General features: G+C 47.6%; 1 protein-coding gene across 1 annotated transcript; it reads left to right on the forward strand.

The window, feature by feature from the left end:
* The first annotated feature begins 10158 nt into the window (after positions 1-10158).
* Positions 10159-25985, forward strand: RAB33A (RAB33A, member RAS oncogene family). Its single transcript, XM_075539097.1, has 2 exons — positions 10159-10477; positions 25438-25985. Exons 1-2 carry the CDS (start codon positions 10220-10222, stop codon positions 25891-25893), a joined length of 714 nt encoding a protein of 237 aa, XP_075395212.1. The 5' UTR covers positions 10159-10219; the 3' UTR covers positions 25894-25985.
* Positions 25986-26492: the final 507 nt, after the last annotated feature.

Consider the following 26492-nt stretch of genomic DNA (forward strand, 5'->3'; position numbering starts at 1 on the left):
ATGGTTGTGGGGAGGAGATGAGCCAGTAAGGGTGCAGTATAGCATCGATAAAACATACAACTTTCCTCTAGTCCTTTAATGCTTTCCCTCCCCCCCCACTATCATGACCCCCAATTCTACGTGACAAATCCAGCTAGACCAAAGCATGTACAAGGGTACAGATAAGAGCTGGAAACACAGGGAATCCAGGATAGATAAACCCCTCCGTACCAATATTGAGAGTAGCCATACCAGGAAGTTAAAGGAAAGGTGGAGGAAAAAAGGGGGACCTGATCACAAGGATCTACATATAACCCCTCCCTGGGGGACGGACAACACAAAAGCTGGTGAAGGGAAATATCGGTCTGTGTCAGACATGAAAAAATAATAATAATTTTAAAATTATCAAGGGTTGGTAAGGGAGGGAGTGAGGGTGGAGGAGGGAGAGGAAAAATGAGGAGCTGATACCAAGAGCTTGAGTAGAAAGAAAATATTTTGAAAAATGATAGCAACAAATAGACAAATGTACTTAACACAATGAATGTATGTATGGATTGTGATAAGAGTTTAACAAGCCCCAATAAAATGGTTAAAAAAAATGTTCATTCCCCTTGATGTAGAAAAAAATACGCCCCCAAAAGAATGTTCATTTTGTCCAAAGCTGTAAAAAATTAGATGAAACTATGCTTATAATATTTATTTATTTATTCATTTCATAAAGCTCATTATACTTTTGGTGAAATACATTTTTCATTTCTTTATTTTTTATAATCATTTAATTGGGGGTTCGTTCAACTCCTACCACAATCCATACATCCATCCATTCTGTCAAACACATTTGTACATATGTTGCCATCATCATTTTCAAAACATTTGCTTTCCGCTTGAACCCCTGGTATCAGCTCCTCATTTCCTCCTCTCTCCCAGCTCCCCTCTACCTCATGAGCCCTTGATAATTTATAAATTATTATTAGTTTGTCATATTTTATACTGCCCAACGTCCCTTCACCCACTTTTCTGTCATCCATCCCCCAAGGAGGAGGTTATAAGTAGATCCCAGCAATCCCCATTTCCCACCCCCCTCCCTCTACCCTCCTGATATCTCCACTCTCACCTCCGATCCTGAAGGGATCATCTGTCCTGGATTCCCTGTGTTTCCAGGTCCTATCTGTACTATTACATCCTCTGATCTAGCCTGATTTGTAAGGTAGAATTGGGATCATGATAGTGGGTGGGGAGGAAGCATTTAAGAACTAGAGGAAAGTTGTATGTTTCATCGTTGCTACACTGCACCCTGACTGACTCGTCTCTTCTCAGCGACCCTTCTGTAAGGGGGTGTCCAGTTGCCTACAGATTGGCTTTGTGTCCCAAATCTGTACTTCCCCTCATTCACAATTATATGATTTTTGTTCTTTGATGCCTGATACCTGATCCCTTCGACACCTCGTGATCGCACAGGCTGGTGTGTTTCTTCCATGTTGGCCTTGCTGCTTCTGACCTAGATGGCCACCTGTTTAACCTCAAGCCTCCAAGACCCCAGACACTGTATCCTTTATTTATTTTTATAAATAATTTTATTGGGGAATTTTATAACTTTAAAAAATACTTTCATTGGCAGCTCTTACATCTTTTATCACAATGCATACATTCCTCCAGTTTGTCAAGCACATTTGCACATATGCCGCCATCATCATTTTCAAAACATTCTCTGAGCCCCTGATATCTGCTCGCCATTTTTACCCTCACTCCCAGACCCACCCTCCCTCATGAACCCTTGATAAGTTATAGATTATTTTTTCCATATCTTACATCATCCACCATCAAGATTTTATAACAATCCATACATCTGTCTTCTCAATCACATTTGAGCACGTGTTGCCATTATCATTTTCAAAACATTTTCTTTCTACTTGAACCCCTGGTTACATTTTTATCCCCTTATGTTTGTTACTTCAGTTAAAGAAAAAGTGCCCATCAACCAGTAACAAGATGATTAAGGATGAATCATGCAGCTGATGGCACTTGGATAAATGCAAAGGATATTCCAAGGCAGGCTGCCAATCAAGAAGCAATATGGAAATAGCTGAACAGTTTTATTGATTTTTTGTCAGGCACTATTGAATATTTTCATTAATATTTAAAAACTCTTATAATCTAGTTTGTGTACCTCTTTTATTGTTCTTATTTAAGTGTTATCTGTATGAAATAAAAAACCTTTCAGTATATATCTTCACCAGTCACTATATATCGGTATGTATAGTTAAGATGGTCATTAGAGCAGCAAACCAGTTGGTAATTTATGTTATTCCCACCACTGGTTAGCACAATTTAGACAAGTAGTAGAAGAAATACTTTAGCTCAGGGCTTTGAAGTCACAATTCAAGCTTCACATAAATGATCTTAAAAGTCTCCACTGGCGCCTTGAAAGAAAACCTTATTTCCAGAGCTTTATAACAGAACTGATATTGCCTAAAACCAAACCCAGTGTCTTATCAGGAGTGGCTGATTAACAACACTGAATTCCCCACCTAGAAGGATGTCTGTATTTAAAGTGAGGGCAGTGCTTAGGAAGAAATGGAACTCTAAAATGAGAGATGTGGACACATGGGCCAATAATTTGGAAGTTGGAGACATTGGGCCCCCAAATTGCATCCAATCACTTCAACCAACAGTCCATTGGGTGAGATTACTTCATCTACATTGCCTGAGGCATATGCCTTACAAGACATGGCTGTTTTCCCAGAAAATGCCGGCACCATTTATTATTGCTTCTAAACTTATAACTAGACTTAAGTCCCAGCGAATTACAAAAGATTAAGAACAAATGTGACCCAGGAAGAGATGTGCTGTACTCCCAAAGCACTGTGGCTGCTGCTGTTTTTAAGTGCAGTCGAGTTGGTTCCAACTCATATTGATTGTGTGTACAACAGAACAAAACTCTGCACAGTTCTCCATCCTCACAATTGTCGTGATGTCCAAACCCATCATTGCAGCCACTGTGTCAATCCATCTTGTCAACAACTCCTTTTGGTTTTCATTGACCCCCTAGTTTATGAGGCATGATGTCCTTTTCAGCGACCGGTCTCTCCTGATAATATGTCTAAAGGAGATGAGACGAAGTCTCACTGTTCTTCCTTCTAAAGAGAATTCTAGCTGTATTTCTTCCCAAGGCAGACTTGATAGTTCTTTTGGAACTCCGTGGTACTTTAAATAATCATTGCCAGCACTGTAATTCAAATACATCGATTCTTCCTCAGTCTTCCTTATTTAATGTCCAATTTTCACATGCATCTGAGGCAACTGAAAATGCCATGGCTAGGGTCTGGTGCACCTTAGTCCTCAAAGTCACCTCCTTCCTTTTCCCCACCTTATAGAGGTTTCATGCAGCATATGTACCCAATGCAACGCATCGTTTGACCTCTTGACTGTCTATGAGCATTGATTGTGGAGCCAAGCAAGAGGAAATCCTTGACAATGTCAAAGTTTTTTTTCGTCTATCATGCTGTTCCCTATTGGCGCAAATTGTGAGGATTTAGGTCGTCTTTGCATTGAGTTGTAATCCATACTGAAGGCTGCAGTCCTCGATCATTATCAGCAAGTGCCTCAAGTCCTCCTCACTTTCAGTAAGCAAGGTTGTGTCATCTGCATATAACTAGTTATTAATAAGACTTCCTCCAATCCCTATGCTACGTTCTTCTTCATAGAGTCCAGCTTCTCAGCCTATTTACTCAGCATATAATTTGGCAGTTGGGGCCTAGAAATCCCCCATGATGTAACCTAACATAAAGTAATCGACTCCATAATGGGACCTGCTATGAGTAATCAAATCATTGTAGGAAAATTAGAATAGAGTACAATTCCCTTCAGGAGCCCTGGTGGCATGGTAGTTAAGTGTTGGGCTGCTAACTGCAAGGTGAGCACTTCGAAACCACAAGGCGCCCTGGGTGAGAGAGACTGGCCTTTCTAGTCCATGAAGAGTTACAGATTCAGAAACCCACAGGGGCAGTTCTCTCCTGTCCTACAGGGGTTGCTGTGGGTTGTAATAGACTTGATGGCAGTGAGTTGCAACCCCCTTGCGTAGGACACAGCCCTATGCAATCAAAAGGAGGTTTCCTGAAAGGCATGGTTTATTTCTTGCATAGTAAGTAGATGCTGTGGGAAAGCTTGCTTGCTTTTCTGCAGAGGTCTGGATCCTGTATCTGGCTCATCCATCTCCTGTTTCTTGAACTTGAGCCAACAGCCTACCATATTGCTGGCTAATTCTAGGAGTCCTCACTCACCTGCTATCAGACCTGTCAATCTTATGTGTATTCGCCTCTCCAGTCACAAACCTGACCTGCTAACCTTGGATTCACTGGCCTCTGGAGCCTGGGGTGTTCCTGTTTATCCTGGGTTCAACAGCCCCAAAAGCGATGTGAGTTTGGAGAATTTGAAATGGGTCTGACCTTACCAGCTTCCATAACTGTTTGAGCCATTTTCCTAATATAATTTTCTTTCTTTATGTACATACATAAGTATCACTGATTTTGCTTCTCAGAACCTAGTTTAGCATATTTTGTCTCATGTGAATGCTCACCAAGAGTTACCTCTGAAGAGGAGGCCATGAACAACCAAGTGGACAGGAGGATATGCATGGTCCATCAGAACAGACTATGAATAGCCTTGAGAAAAATGGAAGTCCAGAGCATTTCATTCTGCTCATTGCAGAACTTATACACAAATCAAGAGGGAGTTGTGTACACAGAACAAGGGAATACTGCATGGTTTGAATCAGGAGAGGTGTGGTCAGGGTTGAACCTTCTCACCATACATCAATCTGTGTGCTCAGCAAATAGTCAGAGAAGCTGGATTATCTGAAGAAGAATGTGGCATCAGGATTGGAGGACGGCTTATTCACAACCTGCTGTATGCAGATGACACAACCTTGCTTGCTGAAAGTGAGGAGAACTTGAAGCACTTGCTGATAAAGATCATGGATTAAAGCCTGGAGGATGGATTACTACTCAATGTAAGGAAGACCAAAATCCTCACAACTAGACCAATAGGTAACATCAGGATAAATGGAGAAAGGGTTGAAGTTGTCAAGGATTTTGTCTTACTTGGATCAATGCTCAGGGACAGCAATCAAAAGCTCTAACAATGCATTGCATTGAAAAAATCTGCTGCATGAAACCTCTTTAAAGTGCTGGAAAACAAGGATGGTCTGTGGAAGGAAGGGGAACATGAGGAGCTGATGCCAGGGGCTTAGGTGGAGAGCAAATGATTTGAGAATGATGAGGACAATGAATGTACAAATGTGCTTTACACAATTGATGTATGTATGGATTGCGATAGGAGTTGTATGAGCCCCTAATAAAACGATTCAAAAACAACAACAACAAAACAAAGGATGTTCCTTTGAGAATAACGGTGCACCTGACCCAAGGTTTTCAATGACCTCATCTGCATGTGGAAGTTGGACATTGCATAAGGAAGGCTGAAAAGAATTGATGCATTTGAATTGTGGTGCTGGAGAAGAAGATTGAAATTTCTATGGACTGCCAAAAGGACAAACTGCTCTGTGTTAGAAGAAGTATGACCAGAAAGATCTCATCTTAAATATGTTAAGACATCATGCTTGGTAAAGTAGAGAGGCAAGGGAAAAAAGAAACACCCTCGACAAGATGAACTGACACAGTGGCTGCAACAATGGCCTCAAACATGACAATTGTGGGGGCTTGCGCAAGACTAGGTAGTGTTTTATTCTGTTGTGCACAGGGTCACTAAGAGTTGGAACCAACTTGATGGCACCTCGTAACAACAACACGTAAACATCAAATATTTTTGTTTTTTCACTTATAAAATATGTCATGAATTATCTGTACTTGTGTTAGTTGTATCATGTTAGGTGCACGTTATGATACTGTTGTCTTTGGGGACTGTGTGGCTTAAGGAGATGGGTACGAGTACAAAGTTGAGAAGAAGTGGACTGCAATAGCTCTGCTCTGTGTCAGCTTCTCTGGGCCAGAACCATCCGTGGTTTGGCAGGTGACCCTAGTCATCTCTCATGATTTGGGCCAACAGTCTGTCATATAGCCTGCCATCATTGGCCCGCCATTTGACCCGCTGATTCTGGAATAATTTGTTTTTCCAGTTACAAGTTTGACTTGCTTGTTGTGTGATCTTTGTCAGAGAAATAAACAATGGTATCTAGGCACCATCTAGCTCTTCTGGTCTCAGAGTTGTGTAGACTGATGTTCACATGCTCCAAGTAATCTATTGGACTAATTGTTTCCATGTGTCTTTGATTTTCATTACTCCTCTTGCCTCGAGACAGAGACTCCGGGTGATATTCACCATCAGGCTGTGACCTGATTGACAGGCTAGATTCCACCTGTAGTTTTATGTCTTCAAGTTGACACAAAAGGATGTAACTACCAAAATAATATAAATGAAAGTCCCCTAAAAGTCACCCCACAGAGCTAACATCCATCCACTTGTAAGATGACAAGATGCCCCTTGTGAGACACCACACGTGCAGGAATCAACGTGTCTCCTCAAAAGCGGCGTGAATCCTCAGATGCAGTGCAGTGAGGTGGAATTATTCAGTATAGCTCTTCCATTCCTGGTGTTTGTAACTCTCAACAAATGACTGGGTGGGAGCATGCAAATAAGGTATAAACCCAAACTCACAGCCCTAGAGTCAAATCTAACTCCTGGTAACCCTCTAAGACAAGTTGACTTAACTTGCAATTCTTTCCGGGAGTAGAAAGCCTCATTTCCCCCCTGAAGATTAACAGGTAGTTTTGAATGAGGTTAGCCTAATGCACAGGAATTTAACTTGGGGATTGGTCCATTTTGCTACTGCACTGGGTATCAAGTGAGCCATATCAGAAGTTGGAAGAGAGAATCCCAGGGCCAGCGGAAGGAAGAGTCATACTTACCCGGAATCCCTGGGTGAACTGCAGTACCTGAGACCATGACGAAGAAGAAGCAGAGCTCGTGACATGGAGCGACAGCTTCCCCGCCTAAGTGCAGCTGAGTGCCTCTGGACAGGAGGCTGACTTGCAGAGTAGGGCTCCCTTTGGGCAATTTTTCGGGACTAAAGGATATTTGTAGCCCTTCCCTGCGAAAGGCAGGGGTGGAAGTGGCCTTGGGACTGAGAAGCTAGGGACCAGAAAGAGATGTGCCTGTGGGCATGGCTGAGAAAAAACACTGCTGACAGAAGGACTGTATCCTATTTTCCTAGCCTGATCTGTAACCTTTGATCTTATAAACCCCTTCATCAGCAGCATTATCTGTTGAGTTATGTGTGGACATGCAACAGATTATAAAACCCAAGAGAGAAGTCGAGTGCCTTGGGAAGAACAGTTGGTGTGAGAATAGGATAAAGAAGGGTGGGTAGTGGAGGCATGTCTGGCTCCTGCTACTTAGGATCTATCTTTGGGCAGATTCTCTTTCCCTTGACTGAAGCTGGAGAGAGTCAAATGTGGGCCGTTTTCTCACTCAGTGCTGCTTTTTTGTCAGATGCATACAACTTAGGTGGACATAATTTTTAAAAATACATCTCTCAGGGAGTTTGCATTAATTCAGGCTGTGAGTCAGTGATGCCTTTTTCCGTTCTCCCTACCCAAACAAATAACCCCCAAACCCATTGCTGTTCAACTTGTGTTGACCCCATGTTCTACAGCGTACAACTGCTCCATGGGATCTTCTTGGCCATTATCTTAACAGAAGCAGATTGCCAGGTGTTTCTTCTGCAGTGCTAGCACCTTGTGCCACAGTTGAGCACTTTGTACAAGTGATTTATACGAGTCCTTGACCTCACTCTACCTAGAGAATATACCACCTTAACAATTACCCTTCCCACGTTTTCTACAGCTATCCTCTAGATAATGGCCTCCAGGAACATATTCCTCCAGTCCAGAGGCCAATGATCAAGCACATTGTTATCTTGCACACTAGGTTACACGCTGGGCTGCTAACCACAAAGTTAGCTGTTCAATACCACCAGTCACTCTGTGGGGGAAAGATGAAGCTTTTGACTCCTGTAGAAAGTTGCTCTCAAAAGTCCACTGGGGAAATTTCACCCCGTCCTGTAAAGAACTGATTCATTAGCAGTGAATTTTTGAGTTTTCATTCATATATGCGATGGGAACTGGTATCCAAATGATGATTTTTGGATTAGTCAATTAGGATTAAATCCTCCCTGGATGGTTTTCTTGTGAAATAGTATAATCTAGGGTTTTAGACATGTATGACCCACTTATATGATAAAAGGGTCAGCCATAAATACACCTACTAACTTAGTTATAAAAACCTTTTTACCAACCATTTTGAGTAATTTGGAATGGACTGAGTATTCTATATCGCGATCCAGTTACAGACCTGCCCCAGGTAGATAGAAATGGGTTTCTCTAGGTGAGAATGGGTTTTGACCCCCATTTGTCTCCTTGTCCTGAAATTCAACCTCATATACAAATAGCATGGAAGGTAATATATGACAAAATACTAATAATATATGAATGATGAAGGGCTCATGAGGTAGGGGAAGTGGGGAGGGAGGGGGAAAATGAGCAGCAGATATTAAGGGCTCAAGTAGAAGACAAATGTTTTCAGAATGATGATGGCAACAAATGTACATATGTTCTTGACACAATGGATGTATACATAGATTGTGATAAGAATTGTACGAGTCCCCAATAAAATGATTTTTTTTAAATAGCATGGCAGTTGCTTGAACCCATGACCTCGGAGGTATTAAATCCTGTGTTGAGCTATTAGTGTAGGTCAATATTACCTTAAGCTATGAAACGGGTGGGAGGGGGATCCTTTAAAAGCAATCAGAAATGAATGCACACTATTGAATTTCCACTGTGACTCCTTAGAACTGATCCTTTCAAACAAACTACGAGGCTGCAACTCACTGCCAGGAGAGGGAAATAACGCGTTGACCAAGATAAGAGATTATTAGTAAACTTTGGTAAACTGCCTCCTAATCCCATAATAAAGTTATGTTCATTTATCAGCTTCCAAGCATAATCTAGGCTGCTGGTAAATTAGACTCAACCACTTAGCTCTCCTGTCAGTGGCAGGGGGGTGGATGATCCCAGGGCTTTCCAATGCCCTTGGAAATTCCACCAGGCTGCAAGGAGTTAGGGTGACATGAGGACCAGGGAAAGCAAGGCACTGTGGGGCTTATGCCCTGTCCCCGGATCCCTCCACCTGGAGCTGTGATGGTTAGTGCCCTGAAACAAAGTCCCCTTTGACTGAAGCTGTCATCACTGCTCTCCCCCTTCCCCTACTCACACTTGGCCCTCTCTCAAGGCAGGCCCTCCCCATTGGCCAGCCAAACACAACCGACTGTGACAGCCAATGGGATACGCTCTCCTGCACATTCACAGGATGGGTGCTTGTGGTGTGATGAGCGAAGGTTGGCTCCTGGCACTAGCCCCCCCCACCCCCGCCCCCGTTTACATCTGGCCCTACACACACACACACACACACACACATCAGCCCTATATATCTAGACACACATACCCTTGCGGGCTCCTTGTGTTCCGCGGGTGCACCTGCTCACTCCCTAAGACTCCGGGAGGTGAAAGAGGCATCCTCACCCCTCCCAACACTGAGCGGCCTTACTCGGAAGCAGGGGAGCTCAGAGATGCCTTAGGCGTCTCGCTCTTTGTCCTTCCCAGTGGTGCCAGCTTGCCGCAGACTCTGCGCACTGAGAGAACATGGAAGTGCCCCCCCCCCAACCGATGTCATAAATGGTGTCGCGCAGAGAGGAAGGCCGCCCAGGAGTGGTGCTAGCCCCACTGCACTGCTCCTTCCTTTCCTAGGACTCCTTCCCTCCCGGGTGTCCCTGGGGTGCAGGAGGGTCTAGGCCCAGGCTTGACAGTGGCATCTCCGGGAGCGCCGTGGGGTGGCACGCCCGAGCTTCGGGTGTGAGTCCCCACCCCACCCCCGCTCCACAGGAGGAGGCTGGCGAGCGTCGTGCCCACTCTCCCCCATCGCTCCTCCTCTGGGGGCTTTTGTGCTGGGGCCTGGAAGCTCCCGGGAGGGTGCGTTGCAGGAGGGGACCAGGGTATGAGCACCCCCTCCCCGCGCGCACGCACGCGCTCCCGGCGCACGCACACCCGGGCGGACGCGCGCGCGCACCCCCGCACCCAGCTCGCTGGTCCAGAGCGCAGGAGCGTGGCTGTCGTTGTCTTTGTGTGAGCCCTCGAGGGGGGTCGGGCCCCGGGCCGGTCCGGGAGAGATGGCGCAGCCCATCCTGGGCCAAGGCAGTCTGCAGCCCGCCTCGGCCGCGGGCCTGGCTGGCCTGGAGCTTGACTCGTCATTGGACCAGTACGTGCAGATTCGCATCTTCAAAATCATCGTGATCGGAGACTCCAACGTGGGCAAGACCTGCCTGACCTTCCGCTTCTGTGGGGGCACCTTCCCGGACAAGACTGAAGCCACCATCGGTGTGGACTTCCGGGAGAAGACGGTGGAAATCGAAGGAGAGAAGATCAAGGTGATCCCACTGGTTGGGCAGGGCCGGGAGGGCTCTGGGAGGTGTCCAGCACAGGCCTGTGTCGCCCGCTGGCAGAGCCAAAGCCCCTTGGCATCTCTTCATCCTCTTGAGTGAATCCATGGCCCCATTCTCACCTCCACCCTCACTCCCGGTTAGGGCAGTGGTCTCTCTTTTCCATTTCCTTTCTCCTGGCTGGTTTGATCTCCTGATTAGGGCGAGGGCAGTGGTCTCTCTTTTCCATTTCCTTTCTCCTGGCTGGTTTGATCCTGCCTGGAATCACAGGTTCGATCCCACCCTGGACCCTGGGGCGGGTGCCTTGGCACCTGTGGGCAGAAGGAGGATGGAGAGCCGGGTCTGTGGGATCCACCCTAAGGCACTTGCACACCTGGAGGTATCTATCAGCCACCTCTGGGGGGCCAAAAAGGTCTTGGGCTAAAAGTGGGGTTGAAGATTGCTTTCTCTGAAATGACAGTTTGCTAGTTGACATTAGGGTTGAGTTTGGAGTGGGCAGAAGGGGTCAGTTTCTGGCTCAGAGCCATGAGTCCCTTGGAAAAAAAATCGAGACAGGGTCACTCACTAGCCCTTCGTAATAGGCAAAACTTGCCCTTCTGGGGCCATCCTCCCCAAGGATATCTCGCTGGCATTCTGGGCCAGCTAATGGCCTCATCCGGTCAAGGCAGGGTATTGTCTGCAAGGGCCATTGTACAAACACCCAGGCAGGCTGGCTCTCCCCCTGCCCGAGGAGTTTACCTCGTTTACCTCGTACTGGGAGTGGGCACATGCTTGTCCATTTGTTCTCAGTCTTAAGTCTACAGGACAGGAGCATATTTGTATGCTGGGGTTAGGGAGGGGGCGGCAGGCCAGGGCTACTTCAGGGGATGGGGAGGAGGGGGGAAAGGGTCACTGGAATGGAAGCACACCTTAAAAGGCCCCAGGGTGTCAATAGATTGAATGGTGGCCTTTTCCCATGGTTGGACCCTTGACAGGATCAGGGTCTGAGCCGAATGAGACTATCCACTGTGCAGGCCCCTGCCTTCTGGGTCAGTAAGATGAATGTGTTTTAAAATGGCTTCAGAAATGGGCTGAGGTACTAAGTGCTAAGAAGACAACAAAGATGGGCAGCCTGGGGTTAACAGCGAGCTCTCACAAACAGCTGGGCCCCAGGGCGGGGCAGGAAGCCCAGGCATTGTTTTCCTGAGTGTGTTCTTTTTAGGATGCTGTCTGGATGGGTGGGGTGAAAGTGGAGGGGATTCCTCCATTCCTTTGAAAGTCTTGGTAGGGCTCCAGGTTTCTATCTTTTCCTAGGGCTTACTCACTGGGTTAGAGCTTTCGCTGGGGTGTTTAGCTTCTTGCAAGGGGGAAGCTGTAAGATTCTGGAATTTCAGGAGATCGGCTTTCTTTAGCCCTTCTTTTTAAATCCAAAGTAGAAGTGTATTTGTGCGTGGGCTTTTAAACCTTCGGAACCCTTAAGATGTAATGCTGGCATTTGTTTAAGCTCAATTGTCACACATAAGTGCTCCCTGGATTTAAGGGTGGTGGTGAGAAAGAAGTCCCCCATTTCGATGTCGGAGAAAGGAAGTGTTAGAGTTTCTAGGGGAGGAGGGAAGAGAGAAGGAAGCCAGGAAGTAGCGCAAGAAGGACGTCACCCTCAACCTTGGGGACATTTTCAAAACATATTTTCCCTTCTACCCCCACCCCAGAGGTCAGTACTTAGCCAAAGTGGGATTTGCTGTCTTTGTCAGCGAGTCCAGATCTTTCCCCTAAGGGCAGAGCTTATGACAGCGTGACTCACAAGAGCCCAGCAGGACACCACGTGCACACAGGCTTTGGGGGGAAGGTGATTGCTTTTAAGAAGGCAAAGCTTTGTGACCTAAGACCAAACATTCTTCCTTCCAGCGCTTAAGGTAGGGAGTGGGAGCAGGGAGCAGTGTCCCTGACTCTCAAAAAAAACTGCTGCAATCTCAGGACCAAGACAGGTGAGAGGCCAACACGGTTGGGGAAGATGGCAGAGCATGACCACTGGGCAGCCAGCACTGGAGCTGGCTAGAAGAGTTTGCTCCACCCTCCTGCTGGCCTGGAGTTCCTCAAGGAACAAGAGCCAAAAGCACTCTGGGTGGTGACTGCCAAGGGTTTTCCCTCTGAGAGAGAGACCTCAAGCCAATGTGACAGGTCCAGGTAGCCCTAGCCCATGGCCAGACATGGAAAGCTCTCAGTTCTAAAATACCAGCCGGCCCCCACGAGGAATAGAGCTGTCCCAGTAAGCTCTTCTCTCCAGTCCAAGAGTAGCGTGGGGCAGAGTTCCTGGGCACCATGGGAAGTGCAGGGCAGCCCCAGCTGAGACATTATCAGCCATCTCTAGGGTCTTGAAGCCCATTTGGTATCTCCAGTCCATGAGTCTCCCACCCTAGCACAGCCTTGAAGATCCATGTTTCCACGGAACGAGACCACTCAGAAAAGCTTCCAATCACTAGGCAGTACTGCTACTGTTGCTGCTTTCTGTTTAATCCATGGGGGCAGTGGTGGTTCAGTAATAGAATCCTTGCCTTCTATGCAGGACATGTGGGTTTGACTCCAGACCAGGGCACCTTGTGCGCAGCCACCACCCGCCTGTCAGTTCAAGCGTGTGTGCTGCTATAATGCTTAATAGGTTTCAACTGAGTCTACCAAGAAAGGCCTGGAGGTCCCCTTCAGAAAACTCAGTTGATGAAAAAACTCTATAGATCATAACAGACTGGTCTTATGATACCTGGGGTCCCTGTGAGTTGGGGGTAACTCAGCAGCAGGTAACAACAACAACAACAACCTCTTGTAAAACAAAGAGCCCAGGTTAGGCACCTCTGTTTTATTTTATTTGATCTTCATAACAGCCATGTAACCTCACCACCATTACTTCTATCATCCTCATTTGATAGAAACCAGACTGGGGTTCAAACCAGACCAGTGGTCATGGCATCCACGCCAACCCCATGGCCACCTCTTGCGTGGCTGGGGAGAATTGTGCTCCACGGGGTTTTCGATGGCTGCTTTTTTAGAAGCAGCTAGCCTGGCCTTTCACATGAGGCCCCTCTGGGTAGACTCAAAATCCCAACCTTCCGGTTAACAGTGGAGTGCATTAACCATTTTCCCTTGCCAGGGACTCCAACTACCATTGAGAGAGATTCACCCTCACTTTCCCAGTGTCACGTGGATCTCAGCCTCACTCAGCCTTTGACTCTTAAGCCCAAGAACTTGCTTTCGCATCGTACTAACTTACTTTTTGGTGACAGGGCCCAATCAGAGTCCGCACTCTTTAACACCACATTCTCATACAGGAGGCAATATAGGGAGAGCCTGAGGGGTGCTGGTGGGGAGGTAGGAGGCAGGTGGAAGGCAGGCAGGGCCTTCCTTTTAGACCCGGGACCTAGGGTCATATGGCCTGAGGACCCAAGTGCCTTCAAGATGTCTTTTTCCTCTACACCTAGGAGCCCAAATGGAGGGCCTGGATTTTGGTTTTCGAGCCTTCTCAGTTTCACCTTGTAGGTGAGAATCAGCCAGTGTTCAGAGGTGGAAGAGACCATCGAGTCTCCAAACCAGCATTCTTGCTTCACATTATTTATTTATTTATTGTTTGATTGCTAATCTGTGGGTAGAGATTTCACACGCGTTTCACCCCTTCTCTGATGAAAGTTGGCACTGCATTTTGGCAGAAAGGCACAGTCGGACCCCTGTCAGAAGTATCTCAATAGCAGGGAGTTTGGCTTGGGCTGGCACTTTACTTATTAGGTAATCTGACCCTAGGCGTGGTTCTATGACTAAATGCCGATGATGGACTAGAAGTGACAGTGGTCCGCTCAACTGGCTTGTCCCACTTCTGAGAGCCATTGTTAATGAAGGGAGTGTGCCGGATGGAATGTGGACATGATGGTCAGAGTGAGAGCAGTCACCTGGGCTCCTGAGGTGACTGTGGCACTAGAGGCACCTCTCTCCCTGCAATTCCAGCATGCTGTTTGTAAATTAATTTCTAACAGTTGTAGTGGCACATGATTCACATACCATACAATTCAATGGCTTGACTCGATTAAGAAGAGTTGTGCCATCATCATCATAATCGATTTTAGAACAATTTCTTCCTTCTTGTACCCATTATGATGAGCTCCGCATCCCCCCCAATCTCCCCTGCCATAATCCTACGAAACTCTTCATTTAGATTTGTAAAAAAAAAAAAAAAAAACCGAAACAAAAAAACACCCCAACAATAGCAAAATTAAATACAGAAAACACGTAATCCAAAAAGAAAGAAAAATATACTAAAATCTAGAGTAAATAAAAAATTGGTCAAAAGGGGGAAAGAAATGAAAAGCCGTTCAAATGTAACCAACCTAGCAATAGTGGGTCATTCACTGGGGGATGCACGCGGTCTGAGGGCAGGCCTTTTCACATCCCTGGTCCATGGTCTGAGGGAGTTTACTGGAGGCGTGATCCCTGTGGGGACTCTGCGAATTGGCTTCTGGTGTTCACTGCCATCTACAGACTTCTGCAAACCCACCGCCCTCATGAAAGGACAGACAATGGGACGTCCTAGGGGGAATGTGACTCCCTAAAGATCACACCAAAAATTCCCTTTTCAGTGTTCTTTCCAGACATCAGGCGCCCCACCCCCACCCCAAGTTACCTCGAGGGACACATGGAGGAATAGCAGCCTGAAACGGGTGGAAGTACTTGCAAACATCTGGAGCTTTTCGAAAAGGCCAGTTTGTCTGTTACCAACCCACCCCAAATCCACTGTCATTGAGCTGATTCTGACTCACAGTGACCCTGAGCAGAGTTTCTGCGACTGCATCTTCCTGGGAGCAGGTGGCCTCATCTTTCACCTGTGGAGTGCCTGGGGGTTTGAATCGCTGCTCTTGTGGTTGGCAGACTGCTTGTCCCATGGCACCACCAGGGCTGCATCCTCGTGTGCCTGTCTCAGCTTGGGGAGGCTGGGGTGGTGGCGGAAGGGGGAGTCATTGGGCTGCTCAGAGATGAATTTCTGGGTCATTCTTTGTCAATTCTCTGAGCAGTGCCCCTCCTTGGAGGTCACTGGAGTCTTGCTGGCTGGCTAAGCATCCCTGCTGGGCAAGCCCTGGGGAGCTGGACGGCTCAGGACAGCGGTGGCTGCAAGCAAGGGTGGCCCTGGGCTCGGATTTCTCTTGCTTGGCTGATTCTGTGGAAAAACACCTTCCTGGGTTACCTCTCCCAGTGGAGGCCGGCTGAGCTCAGTGCGCCCAGGGAAGCAGCCTACAGTCAAAAGATATCCTGTCTTCCTGGGCTTCCTGGGCTTCCAGCCTCTGCCAGTTAGCGGAGTGGCCCATTAGCCATCCGCGTGTGCTTCTCTTGCAGCCTCTCTTTCTGGGTGTGAAGTTCTCTTTGTCTGTCCTCCCGCAGCAGTCCTTTTGTTATATATATATATATATATATAATGTCCTCCCTCAACAGTCCCTGTGTAAACTCTGTGTTTTATATATATATACACATACTGTTTTCAACTTTTCCCCTCATTGACTTCGGCACCCCCCAAATGTTACAAATGTATTTGGCTCCCCTTTCTACATGACCAACCCTCCCCCATGGGCTTCTAACAAAGGAACCTTCATGCCTCAGCAAGAAATAGAAAGGTGCCTGATATATGTTCTTTAGGGCAAAGAAATGCCCTTGCCAGCGAAGAGCATGTGCCGGAGGCGGGGCTATGCTGGAAAGTGCTCACGCAGGGGGCGGGGCTCTAGGAAGGTGGGGGACAAAGGCTAGCTTTCACTTGAGAGGTTCCCTAACTTGTGATCCTTGACCCACTCCAGCACCCCACACATTTAGGCTTGTCCCCTGTCACCCGGGTCTTGTTGCTGGAATTCCTTTCTCCTCCCTTCTCACTGAAATGCCTTTGCTTTGGGACTAGCTCGTCTTCCCTAAGCCCAAACTTCCAGCAGGGCAGGCTCCAAATCCAAGGCCCACGACCACAAGTGAGGGCTAGCAGGCATCTAATGTTGGCAAGGCTCCTTGGGGGGGCAAATGAGTCAAAGCCCAATCACTCCCCAAAAGGTTGAGCAGTGGAACTCAGCAGAGGGCCCAGAAGCTAGGTGTGGCCATCTGCTTCCTAAAGGGCCCCGCCTTGCAGACCCAAAGGAGCTCTTCCTCTCTGTGCACATGGAAGCACCCTCCATTGGAGTTGACTTGATGGGCGTGAACTCCTCCACTCACTGCCATCGGGTCGATTCTGATTCATAGTGACCCTATAGGACAGGGTAGAACAGCCCCTGTTTCCAAGACTAACTTTTCACAGGAGCCGGAAGCCTCATCTTTCTCTTGTGGAGTTGCTAGTCGCCAGTGATCTAGAACTGCTGACCTTGTGGGCAGCAGCCCCACTCATAACCCACTACGCCAGCCAGGTTCCCATGGCAACTAACAAACAATAACGATATGTGGAGAGCATAATCCATTTTGCCAAAATGCTTGCTCGTGTATTGATTGCATTTGCTCTTCCCTGCAGCCAGGGGAGAATCAAGTTCCCATTGAACAGACGAAGAAGGCGAGGCTCTAATTTGAACCCAAGTTGCTTTGATGCCACTAGACTCCACTCAGGGGCAGTTGCCCCCCGGGTATCCTGTGCCAAAGGAAAGGGGGGTAGGCGTGAGGAGAGCCAGTGTCAAATGATGGAGGAGATAGGCACACACCCAAGACACCTGACAACAGGTACTCAAATGCTCGGCATGGCATTCTGTACAATGACCTGTGTGCACCACCAGATGAAGGGATAGAGGACGTGCTTTCTGTAGATCCACCTAAAGAGCAAAGAGACTCTGTCCTAGATGGACCTTGAAAACATTCCACTCAGCCATCTCAGTCAGCCACGAGAGAACCAATGTTGCATGAGCTCACTTACCATAGGTTTATGCCAAAAACTGGCACGGAGTACATTTCTTGCCATCCGCTAGGGAAGACCGGTTTCACTCAATCTCATTCTGTGCCTGGGTATGTTTCTTGTGGGGAAGGGGTGGCGTGGGCAGAGGGGTGGTATCTTAAAATAGCTCTGGCATAGCAATCGGCAAAAAATCACAAATCAAAACATGTACAATGAGCATTGTTTGTGCACAATCTGGTACACGATGTGTCCAGCATGGACAAGGGCATGAAGACCAGGTGGGGAGTGACAACTCCATCGGGGAGCAGGGTTTCCTTTTAGGGTGATGAAACTATTTGAAACAAGGCGGTGGTGGTGGTGACACACTATTGTGAACGTGCTGAATGGAGTTGTTCTCTGTAAAACAATTTGCTTCTCTGTTAGGCGAATCTCACGTTGAGTTGAAAGTGCAGGGAGGCGATGCTTCCCCTCTGTGGCAGCAGGCACCAGGGCATATGGGAGTGCTAAGAAGAACAGAAACCAGGGGCCCTAACAAAGAACCGGGTCCTGGGGATTGGGGCCTCTCTGGTGACTTGAGATGGCCCCATCCCATTGGCTTTCCTGTTTTGGGGGGGTGCAAAGCACTTGGGGTGGGGTTTCTGAAGAGCGGGGCGGAAGCAGCCACTGCACTGTAACTCCCAGTTTCCGACTCCATTGACAAGGCCCTCCCCACGGCCATTCCAGCATCCCGGGCAGCATACAGCATTCCGAAGCCCAGGGAAAGAGAAACAGCCAACTCACTCAGCCCAGAACTCCTCACACCCACTCACCTCTCTTCCTGCTGGTGGCAAGTATATTTAGAGTCCTGAGCTCATGGTGTTAAAGCATCTGTCACCCGCCTGAGGGCTGGCAGGAAGTCAGCTCACACTCAGGCAAGCTTAGGGGGATGCGGGGCCTCTGGCAGTGCTCTCTTCCCACTAATGCCCATTCCCTCTACCTGCCAACCCTTTCTTCCTGTTCAGAGCCCCATGTAGGTGGAAGACTCGGCAACCCCTTCTCTTGCTCTGCTTGGAGAAGCAAATCTATCTTTTTCTCTTCCTAAAGGAAGGCAGATTGCTGCTTTTCTATGTTAGTCACTAAATCTGGTGTTATCTCTGAAGTAGCTTCAGTCATTGGCTTGATGGCTTCTTTTAGTGGCTCAAGGCAGTGCTAGTGGTTGGTGAAGTCCATACAGACATCAGTTGAGATGCCCTGAGGCAGAAGACTGCTACCGGATTAGCCCAGGAACTGGTTTAGCTACTGGTTTAGCTAATGAAACAATTCAAGAACCAATACCTAGGGAAACAACAAGAGATCTAAAATTGATGGCGAGGAGGGTGTAGAATGCCTGATGGCATTCGATCAAGTGCAATGTAGCCGAGAGGAAGGACAGAGAGCAGCATGAAGGTTGATCATGATAGCAGGACAGGAGGAAAGTAAAAGGAAATTGAGGAAAGAACTAGGAAGCAAGCAACATTTATAGAGGTATACACATAGGCATGTACATGTCTAAATATATTAATATATAACAATAGGGATATAGGTCAATGTGCATATAGTTTTAGATTAAAAATGTGATATTGGACCTCTACTCAAGTCCTCCCTCAATGCAAGAACTCTTTGTTCTAATAACCTGGTATTCTGTGATGCTCACCTTTCCAACACAATCGCTGAAGACAAAATCGGTGCATAAGCAAATGTGGTGAAGAAAGCTGATGGTGCCTGGCTATCAAAAGATATAGCATCTGATGTCATAAAGTCTTGAAGATAAACAAGCAGCCATTTAGCTCAGAAGCAACAAAGCCCACATGGCAGGAGCACACCAGCCTGTGTGATCACAAAGTGTCGATGAGATCAGGTATCAGGCATCAACAACCCCAAACAACCATTTTGATGTGAATGAAGGGAGTCAGAATGGAGACCCAAAGCACATCTGTAGACAACTGGACATCCCTGCACAGAGGGGTCACAAGGAAAGAATAAGCCAGCCAGAGTGCAGTATAGTACTGACAAAACACATAACATCCCTCTAGTTCTTGAATGCTACCCCCCCCCCCCACTATCATGGCCCCAGTTCTACCTTACAAATCCAGCTAGACTGGAGCATTTACACTGGTACAGATAAGAGCTCTCAATACACAGAATCCAACATAGATAAACCCTTCAAGACCAATAATAAGAGTAGCGATACCATGAGGGTAGGAGGAAGGGGGAAGAAGGGGGAGAAAGGAGTAACCAATAGCAATGATCAACATCCCCCCCCCCACCGCCTCACCAGGATAACAAAAAACAGAAAGTGTGAGTGAAGGGAGAAAGTGGATGGTGTAAAATATGAAAATAGAAATAATTTATAAATTACCAAGGGTTCACGAGGGTGGGTAAGTAAGAGAAGCTGATACCAAGGGCTCTAGTAGAAAGTGTCTCAGAAATGATGAAGGAAACTTATATGACATATGTACAAATGTGCTTGATACAATTGAATGAATTATTATAAAAGCTGTAAGAGGAACCCCCCTCCCCCCAAATGATTAAAAAAAACATAGCAAAGTGCAATAGAAAAGGCCTAAGACAAGAGACTTGAAGGGAAGGTGCAGGAGGTTGTAGGAAGGAGCTGGAGTCTTGGAAAATAGGTGAGACTTGGGATGAAGCTGAGAGGAGTGGCCGGGTCTGTCAGGGGACGGGGGTGGCCTAGCATGAGCAAGGGGCCAGAGGCGGGAGGATACTGGGCAGAGGTCAGTGGTTTGGAATTAGGTTGAGTGGGATCAGATTGTGGTAGTTGTTGGGTGAGGTGGAGTCCATTCTGACGCATAGCAACCCTACCGATATACAACTGAATGAAATCTGGGTGGCCCGGCGCCATCCTCACAATGGTTCTGATGTTGCAGACGCTATATCAGTCCATCTTGTCCAGGGCCTTGCTTTATCTCGCTGCCCCTCCACTTTACCAAGTATGATGTCCAAATGATCAACTTGTCAAATTATGACCAAGGGCTTCCTCTTTGCTGTTCTCTCTATATGCAATAGAGGAGTATGGAAATGTTCTGAAGAGACTGATGACACACTACCAATGCAAACAAGGCTGGAGTGGAGGCATCCAGGATCCTGAATACATCGCTGGATTGCAGGAGGGAGAAGAGGAGAGTCTAGTTTAGAGACACTTACATAAAAATGGAGAAGGGAGAGATAGCTGAAGGTTGTACCCCAGGATTTGACCATTTGTGTTGATAGAGGACATTAAGGGGAGCCCAGACCATGAAAATCCGTAATCACCATGATGACCCAGGGTTCCTGTGAGATTGCTCACTCAGCAAAGAGATTTGTTGTTGGGTCTTGTCAAGTCAATTCCAACTTAGAGTAATCCTACGTACAAACAGCATGAAACCCTGCCCTGTCCAGCCCTGCACCACCCTCACAATTGTTCCTGTGTTCCAACCCATTGCGCCGGTTGCTACAGGCATTGTGGCAATACATCTGGTTGACGTTCTTCCACTTTTATCAATGCCCGTCTACCAAGAATATTGAAAATACCACGGGCTAATAAAAGACAAACAATTCTGCTTGGGAGAAGTATGGTCAGCATGCTCCTTAGAGGCAAGGATGTGGGCAGCAGGGCTAATATCACCTTTCAAATAAGACCCAGGTGAACATGGACATGCTCCCAAATCAATGAAGCTTTCACCAAGATCATGGAAATGCTGCACACTGCCCCGCCCCCCAATAATAACAACAACAACCAGTTTTTACAATGATCAAGTGTCCTTTTTAAAAAAAATCTTTTTATGGGGGGGCTCACACAACTCTTATCACAATCCATGCATACATCGATTGAGTCAGCACATTTTTACATTCATTTCCCTCATCATTCTCAAAACTTTTGTCTCCACATAAGCCCCTGGCATCAGCTCCTCTCCCCCCACATGAACCCTTGATAATTTATAAATTATTATTTTGTCATATCTTGCCCTGTCCGACAAGGGAACAAGTGATCCAAATTGGTGGTGAGGAGGGTGTGGGAGGTCTGGTAGGGCATGACCAAGGGTAATGTAACGAAGAAGAATTGCTGATGGTGGGGACTGAGCATGATAGTGGTGAATGGTAGTGGAACAGGAGGAAAGACAAGGGAACTAGAGGAAAGAGCTGGGAGGCAAAGGGCATTCATAGAGGTCTAGATAAAGACATGTACATATGCAACTATATTTATATAATTATATATGAGGATGGGGGAAATAGATCTATGTGCTTATATTTATAGGTTTAGTATTAAGGTAGCAGGACATTGAGCCTCCACTCAAGTACTCCCCCAATACAAGAATACTTTCCTCTATTAAATTGGCATTCTATGATGCTCACCTTCCCGACACAACCGCTGAAGACAAAGTGGGTGAATAAGCAAATGTGGCGAAGAAAGCTGATGGTGCCCGGCTATCAAAAGATATAGTGTCTGGGGTCTTAAAGCCTTGAAGGTAAACAAGCAGCCATCTAGCTCAGAAGTAACAAAACCCACATGGAAGAAGCACACCAGTCGGTGTGATCACGAGGTGTCGAAGGGATCAGGTATAAGGCATCACCAGAACAAAAAATCGTACCATAGTGAATGAGAGGGATAGTGCAGGGTGAAGACCCAAAGCCCATTTGTCGGCCACTGGAGATCTCCTTGCAGAGGGGTCTTGGGGAGGAGACGAGCCAGTCAGGGCACAATGCAGCAACAATGAAACATACAACTTTTCTCTAGTTCCTAAATGCTCCTCACCACCCCCCCACCCCCCCGCCATCATGATCCGAATCCTGCTTTGCAAGTCTGGCTAGACCAGAAGATGTATACTGGTACAGATAGGAACTGGAAACGCAGGGAATCCAGGGTAGATGATCCCTTCAGGACCAGTGGTGTGAGTGGCGGTACTAGGAGGGTAGAGGGAGGGTGGATTGGAAAAAGGGAACCGATTACAAGGATCTAGATGTGACCTCCTCCCTTGGGGATGGACAACAGAAGTTGGAATCTTAAACGGTGTGGTTCGGCACTTAAATTTGTGTGCAAGTGACATGGCTAAGTGTTTGCTATCACATTTCAAATGCAAACCGTCTCAGAAGGTCTGTCTTAATGTTTTGTTTTGCCTTTTAGAGGGGCTTTTCTATTGTGCATGGGGTAAAGGTTTACGGAGCAGGTGTGAGCTTCCTGTGCAAGGATGCACAGTTTACGCTAGTTGATAGCAGTCCCCACCAAGTAACATAACATCACATCACATAACAACATCACATCACATAACATAGCATAATAACGTAACGTAACATCACATCACATCACATAACGGTCCTGTCTCCAACCTTCCTGTGTCCTCGTCTTTCTGTACGGCACAGAGAACCTCTCCAAAGTGCCTGTACACACTGCTCCCTCCCAATTAAGGCTCTGCTTCGTCTTAAGAGCCAGAGCCCTCAATAAGTGGCCATAATCACCTTGTCTTTGATAACTGAGAGTTGGACAGGGCCTTGGGACCATGATTCTGAACTGGAATTTCAATTGTCCAAGACGTTGGAGGCCTGAAAGGCCAGGGAGGGGGCTGAGTAGGTGTAGACCTGAGAGCCTCTCGGGGACTGGCTTCTTTGTATATGTTCTGCTCGCAGCTTTTCCGTCCTCCTAACCCGGCCTTCCTCCCCGAAGCTGTGGTGCCCACGGGAACGCAGCAAGCCAGCAGCAGGCCCTCTTCCACACCAGTGAAACGCCCTTCGAAACGGAGCGCCAAGGTGACGTGTACACCTCAGCTTGCTCTCTAAAACGTGATGTAAGCAGAACAAAGCAAAAAGTCAAGACTGCATGCTTGCAGCAGAAAAAGAATGACCTTGTAGGACAGGGAAGAAGAAAGCCAATATCGTGTGCGGTAGGCGCGCCTCCTAGACATAGCCATGAGTGTGCTGGGACAAATGCTTGTGGTCTCTTTCCTCTCCATTTGCTTATGTTTCCTGCATTGTCAAAATGGAGACCCCCGCCCCGCCCCTTGGACGTTGCGGGTGTCCTGCATTTTTCCTCCTGTCTTTTGTGAGCCTCTCCCCCACCCCCACCCCCTCCGTGGCTGTGCAGCCCCGTGACCCACGTGGCGGCGAGTGGAAGGCCTGCCCTACAGGGTTTCCTAAACTTTGTTTTTGTTGGTTTGATTTTTCCTCCAACACGGTCTGACCGGGAACTGGGTGAAAGCTTGCTGAGTGGCTAATCGGTTTTACACTCCACATGGAAGCACATTTTGTCTCTTCCCGTGTATCATTGCTTATCTCAAATGCCTTCTCGGTGCTTCCTGTCTCTGGTCTTCCTCCTCTCTTCCCCTGCTGAAGGTCACCCTTGAGTAGATTGTGCTCAAAGGCTGGACTGCTGTGAGGTGTGCCTCCCTCCCTTCCTTCTTTCCTCCCTCCCTCCCTCCCTCGGGCCAGCAGTCCCCGAATAGAGCTGCCTGTGGTTTGGCTGAAAGCCGAGCCTTGGAGCTGAGTTCAGTTCCAGGCCAGAAGGGTGCCTGTGGCCCATAGTCTCCGGAGTTCCACCAGACTCTGTCCAAGCAGTAAGGCTGGTCTTGGGATGACTTTGAGTTTTATTCCACTCCTCCCCACCCCCTGCGCCCCCACCCCCCATGCAGAACCTTCTACTGTGATCCCTTGCAGTGTGGTAGGCAGTGGTGGCCAGGCACCATCTAGTTTTTCTGGTCCCAGGGTCCGGAAGCCTGATGTGGGTGTGTCCCGTTGACCTGTTGGATGGATTGTTTCTGTGTGTGTGATTTTCTTCATGGTTTTTTCCTCCAGACACAGAGAGGCCAAGGGCTGCCCTTCAGGCAGCCAGTCGCTCACAAGTTTGAAGACCCCAGTTGCTGTTCACCAAAGTAGGATGTCGAACCTCGTCTTTCTGTTCACTGCCGTGCCAGTTGACCTAGGTGCCCCCTGAGTCTAGCATCCTGAGCCCCCTAAGTATTTGGCTATGTTTAATAAGTTTTCTGTAATGTTGTTTCCTGTATGCTCCACCGCATTCATGGGTAGAGTTGCAACAAAGAGAAAGAAAGACCCATGTTGAAATAACTGTTGTCAAGCCTACATAAAAAAACATTTTAAAATCATTTTATTGGAGCCTCGTACAACTCTCATCACAATCCATCGTGTCATGCACCTTTGTACACTTGTTTTTGTGTGCACTGCTGTGCCATTTGACTTGGGAGCCCCCTGAAATCACACCTCATAGGGTTTTCTGGTCTGACGTCTTCACTCACTGGAGCAGATCAGAAGGGATTTCTTCCAAAGATCATCTGGGTGTTTTCCAGCTGCCAACCTCTTGAGCCTACAAGGGTCACACCGAGCTAGAATCAACTCAACAGCACCCGACGACAACGCCCACAGAGGTGTGTACCCTGGAGCAGTTACTTTGTTAGTTAGGCTCTTGCCCGGTTTTGTCATTCTTATTGTTGTTGTGAGGTGCCCTCGAGTCCATGATGACCCACAGCAACACCCTTTAACAGCAGAATGAAACACTGCCTGGTCCCGTGCCCTCCTCACAATTGTTGCTAGTAGCCGGATCCTGTTGTTGCCGCCACTGTCACTCCATGTCCTTGAGGACCTTCTTCCTCTTTGTGCCGCCCTCCACTTTACCAACCACGATGTCCTTCTGCAGGGACTGGGCTCTCCTGACATGTCCAAAGTACGGGAGAGGAAATCTCGCTATCCTTGCTGGTAGTAGCGCACCAGTGGGGCAGTTGGTGCTCAGAGTTGTGATTCTTTCTCTGCTGATTCTTCGGTTTAGGTTTTGGGGAATGTGATTACAGGCTCTAAAGGTTTGGGGTATTCCTACTGCCATCTTGCCTGCCACAAAGGTTGAACAGTTGACATCGCAGCTCTTCCACAAGAAAAGTGTCAAAGGAGTGCCTTGCTAAACCCTGAAATGCACTTGTTCATCTCCCTTGCGAGGTCCCGTGTTCATCCATGTGCCAGAGCCCCGCTTCCTCTACCAGGACGGGGGTCGCTTTTTATGATTCCACAGACCCAGACTTTCTCCTCTCTGTTCGTGTTTCCTTTTCTGACTCCCTCTCTGGGCTCTGCTCTCCTCCAGGTCCAGGTGTGGGACACGGCGGGTCAGGAACGCTTCCGGAAGAGCATGGTAGAACATTACTACCGCAATGTGCATGCCGTGGTCTTTGTCTATGATGTTACCAAGATGACATCCTTCACCAATCTCAAAATGTGGATCCAGGAGTGCAACGGGCATGCCGTGCCCCCCCTTGTCCCCAAAGTGCTTGTGGGCAACAAGTGTGACTTGAGGGAACAGATCCAGGTACCCTCCAACCTAGCTCTGAAATTTGCTGACGCCCACAACATGCTCTTGTTTGAGACATCAGCTAAGGACCCCCAAGAGAGCCAGAACGTGGAGTCCATTTTCATGTGCCTGGCGTGCCGTTTGAAGGCCCAAAAATCCCTGCTGTACCGTGATGCTGAGCGGCAGCAGGGGAAGGTGCAGAAACTTGAGTTCCCACAGGAAACCAACAGTAAAGCCTCCTGTCCCTGTTGAAACCACATGGTGTAAATACAAGCTAAGGTTCCACTGGAATTTTCTTCTTTCCCTTTTTTTTCTTGTTCTTTTTCTCTTGTGCCTGCAGTCAAGCTGACACCACTTGTTTCCATACAAGTTGCTATTACAATAAAAATTTGTATAGATTATAACATGCCTTCGTGTCTTGCTTTCCTCTCAGATGACATTTTTGTTTGGGATGAGAAGAGGCGACTGGCCCTACTAAAGTAGCAGACCCGTGCCAAGATACAGCCCCCCTGCCAGCTTTCTCTGCCACCTGAAATGCTCATGGTTTGTGTCACTCCTTTGGGACTCATTCTTTCTCTCTGTTGGCTCAGTGGGAAGGAAGAAGCACCTGGAGGGGGATGGGCCCCAGCCAGGTCTATTTTCTGAGTGAGGCATTGCAGGTGGAAGGTTAGGGACACCTTCAGGGGAGATGCTGACTCATCAGGATTCCAGGATTGTGTGCCTGCAATGTTGAAAGGGGGCTGCTTACTGGACCCCCTCCATCACCACCCCGTATTAATCAAAGTTCAGAAACAATAAGTCTTGAGTTGCCCAACAGACCCAAATGCTGTGTCCCGTTTTCCTTCAAGTTA

This window comes from Tenrec ecaudatus, chromosome X (genome assembly GCF_050624435.1).
Source record: "Tenrec ecaudatus isolate mTenEca1 chromosome X, mTenEca1.hap1, whole genome shotgun sequence".
NCBI classification, from domain to species: Eukaryota; Metazoa; Chordata; class Mammalia; order Afrosoricida; family Tenrecidae; genus Tenrec; species Tenrec ecaudatus.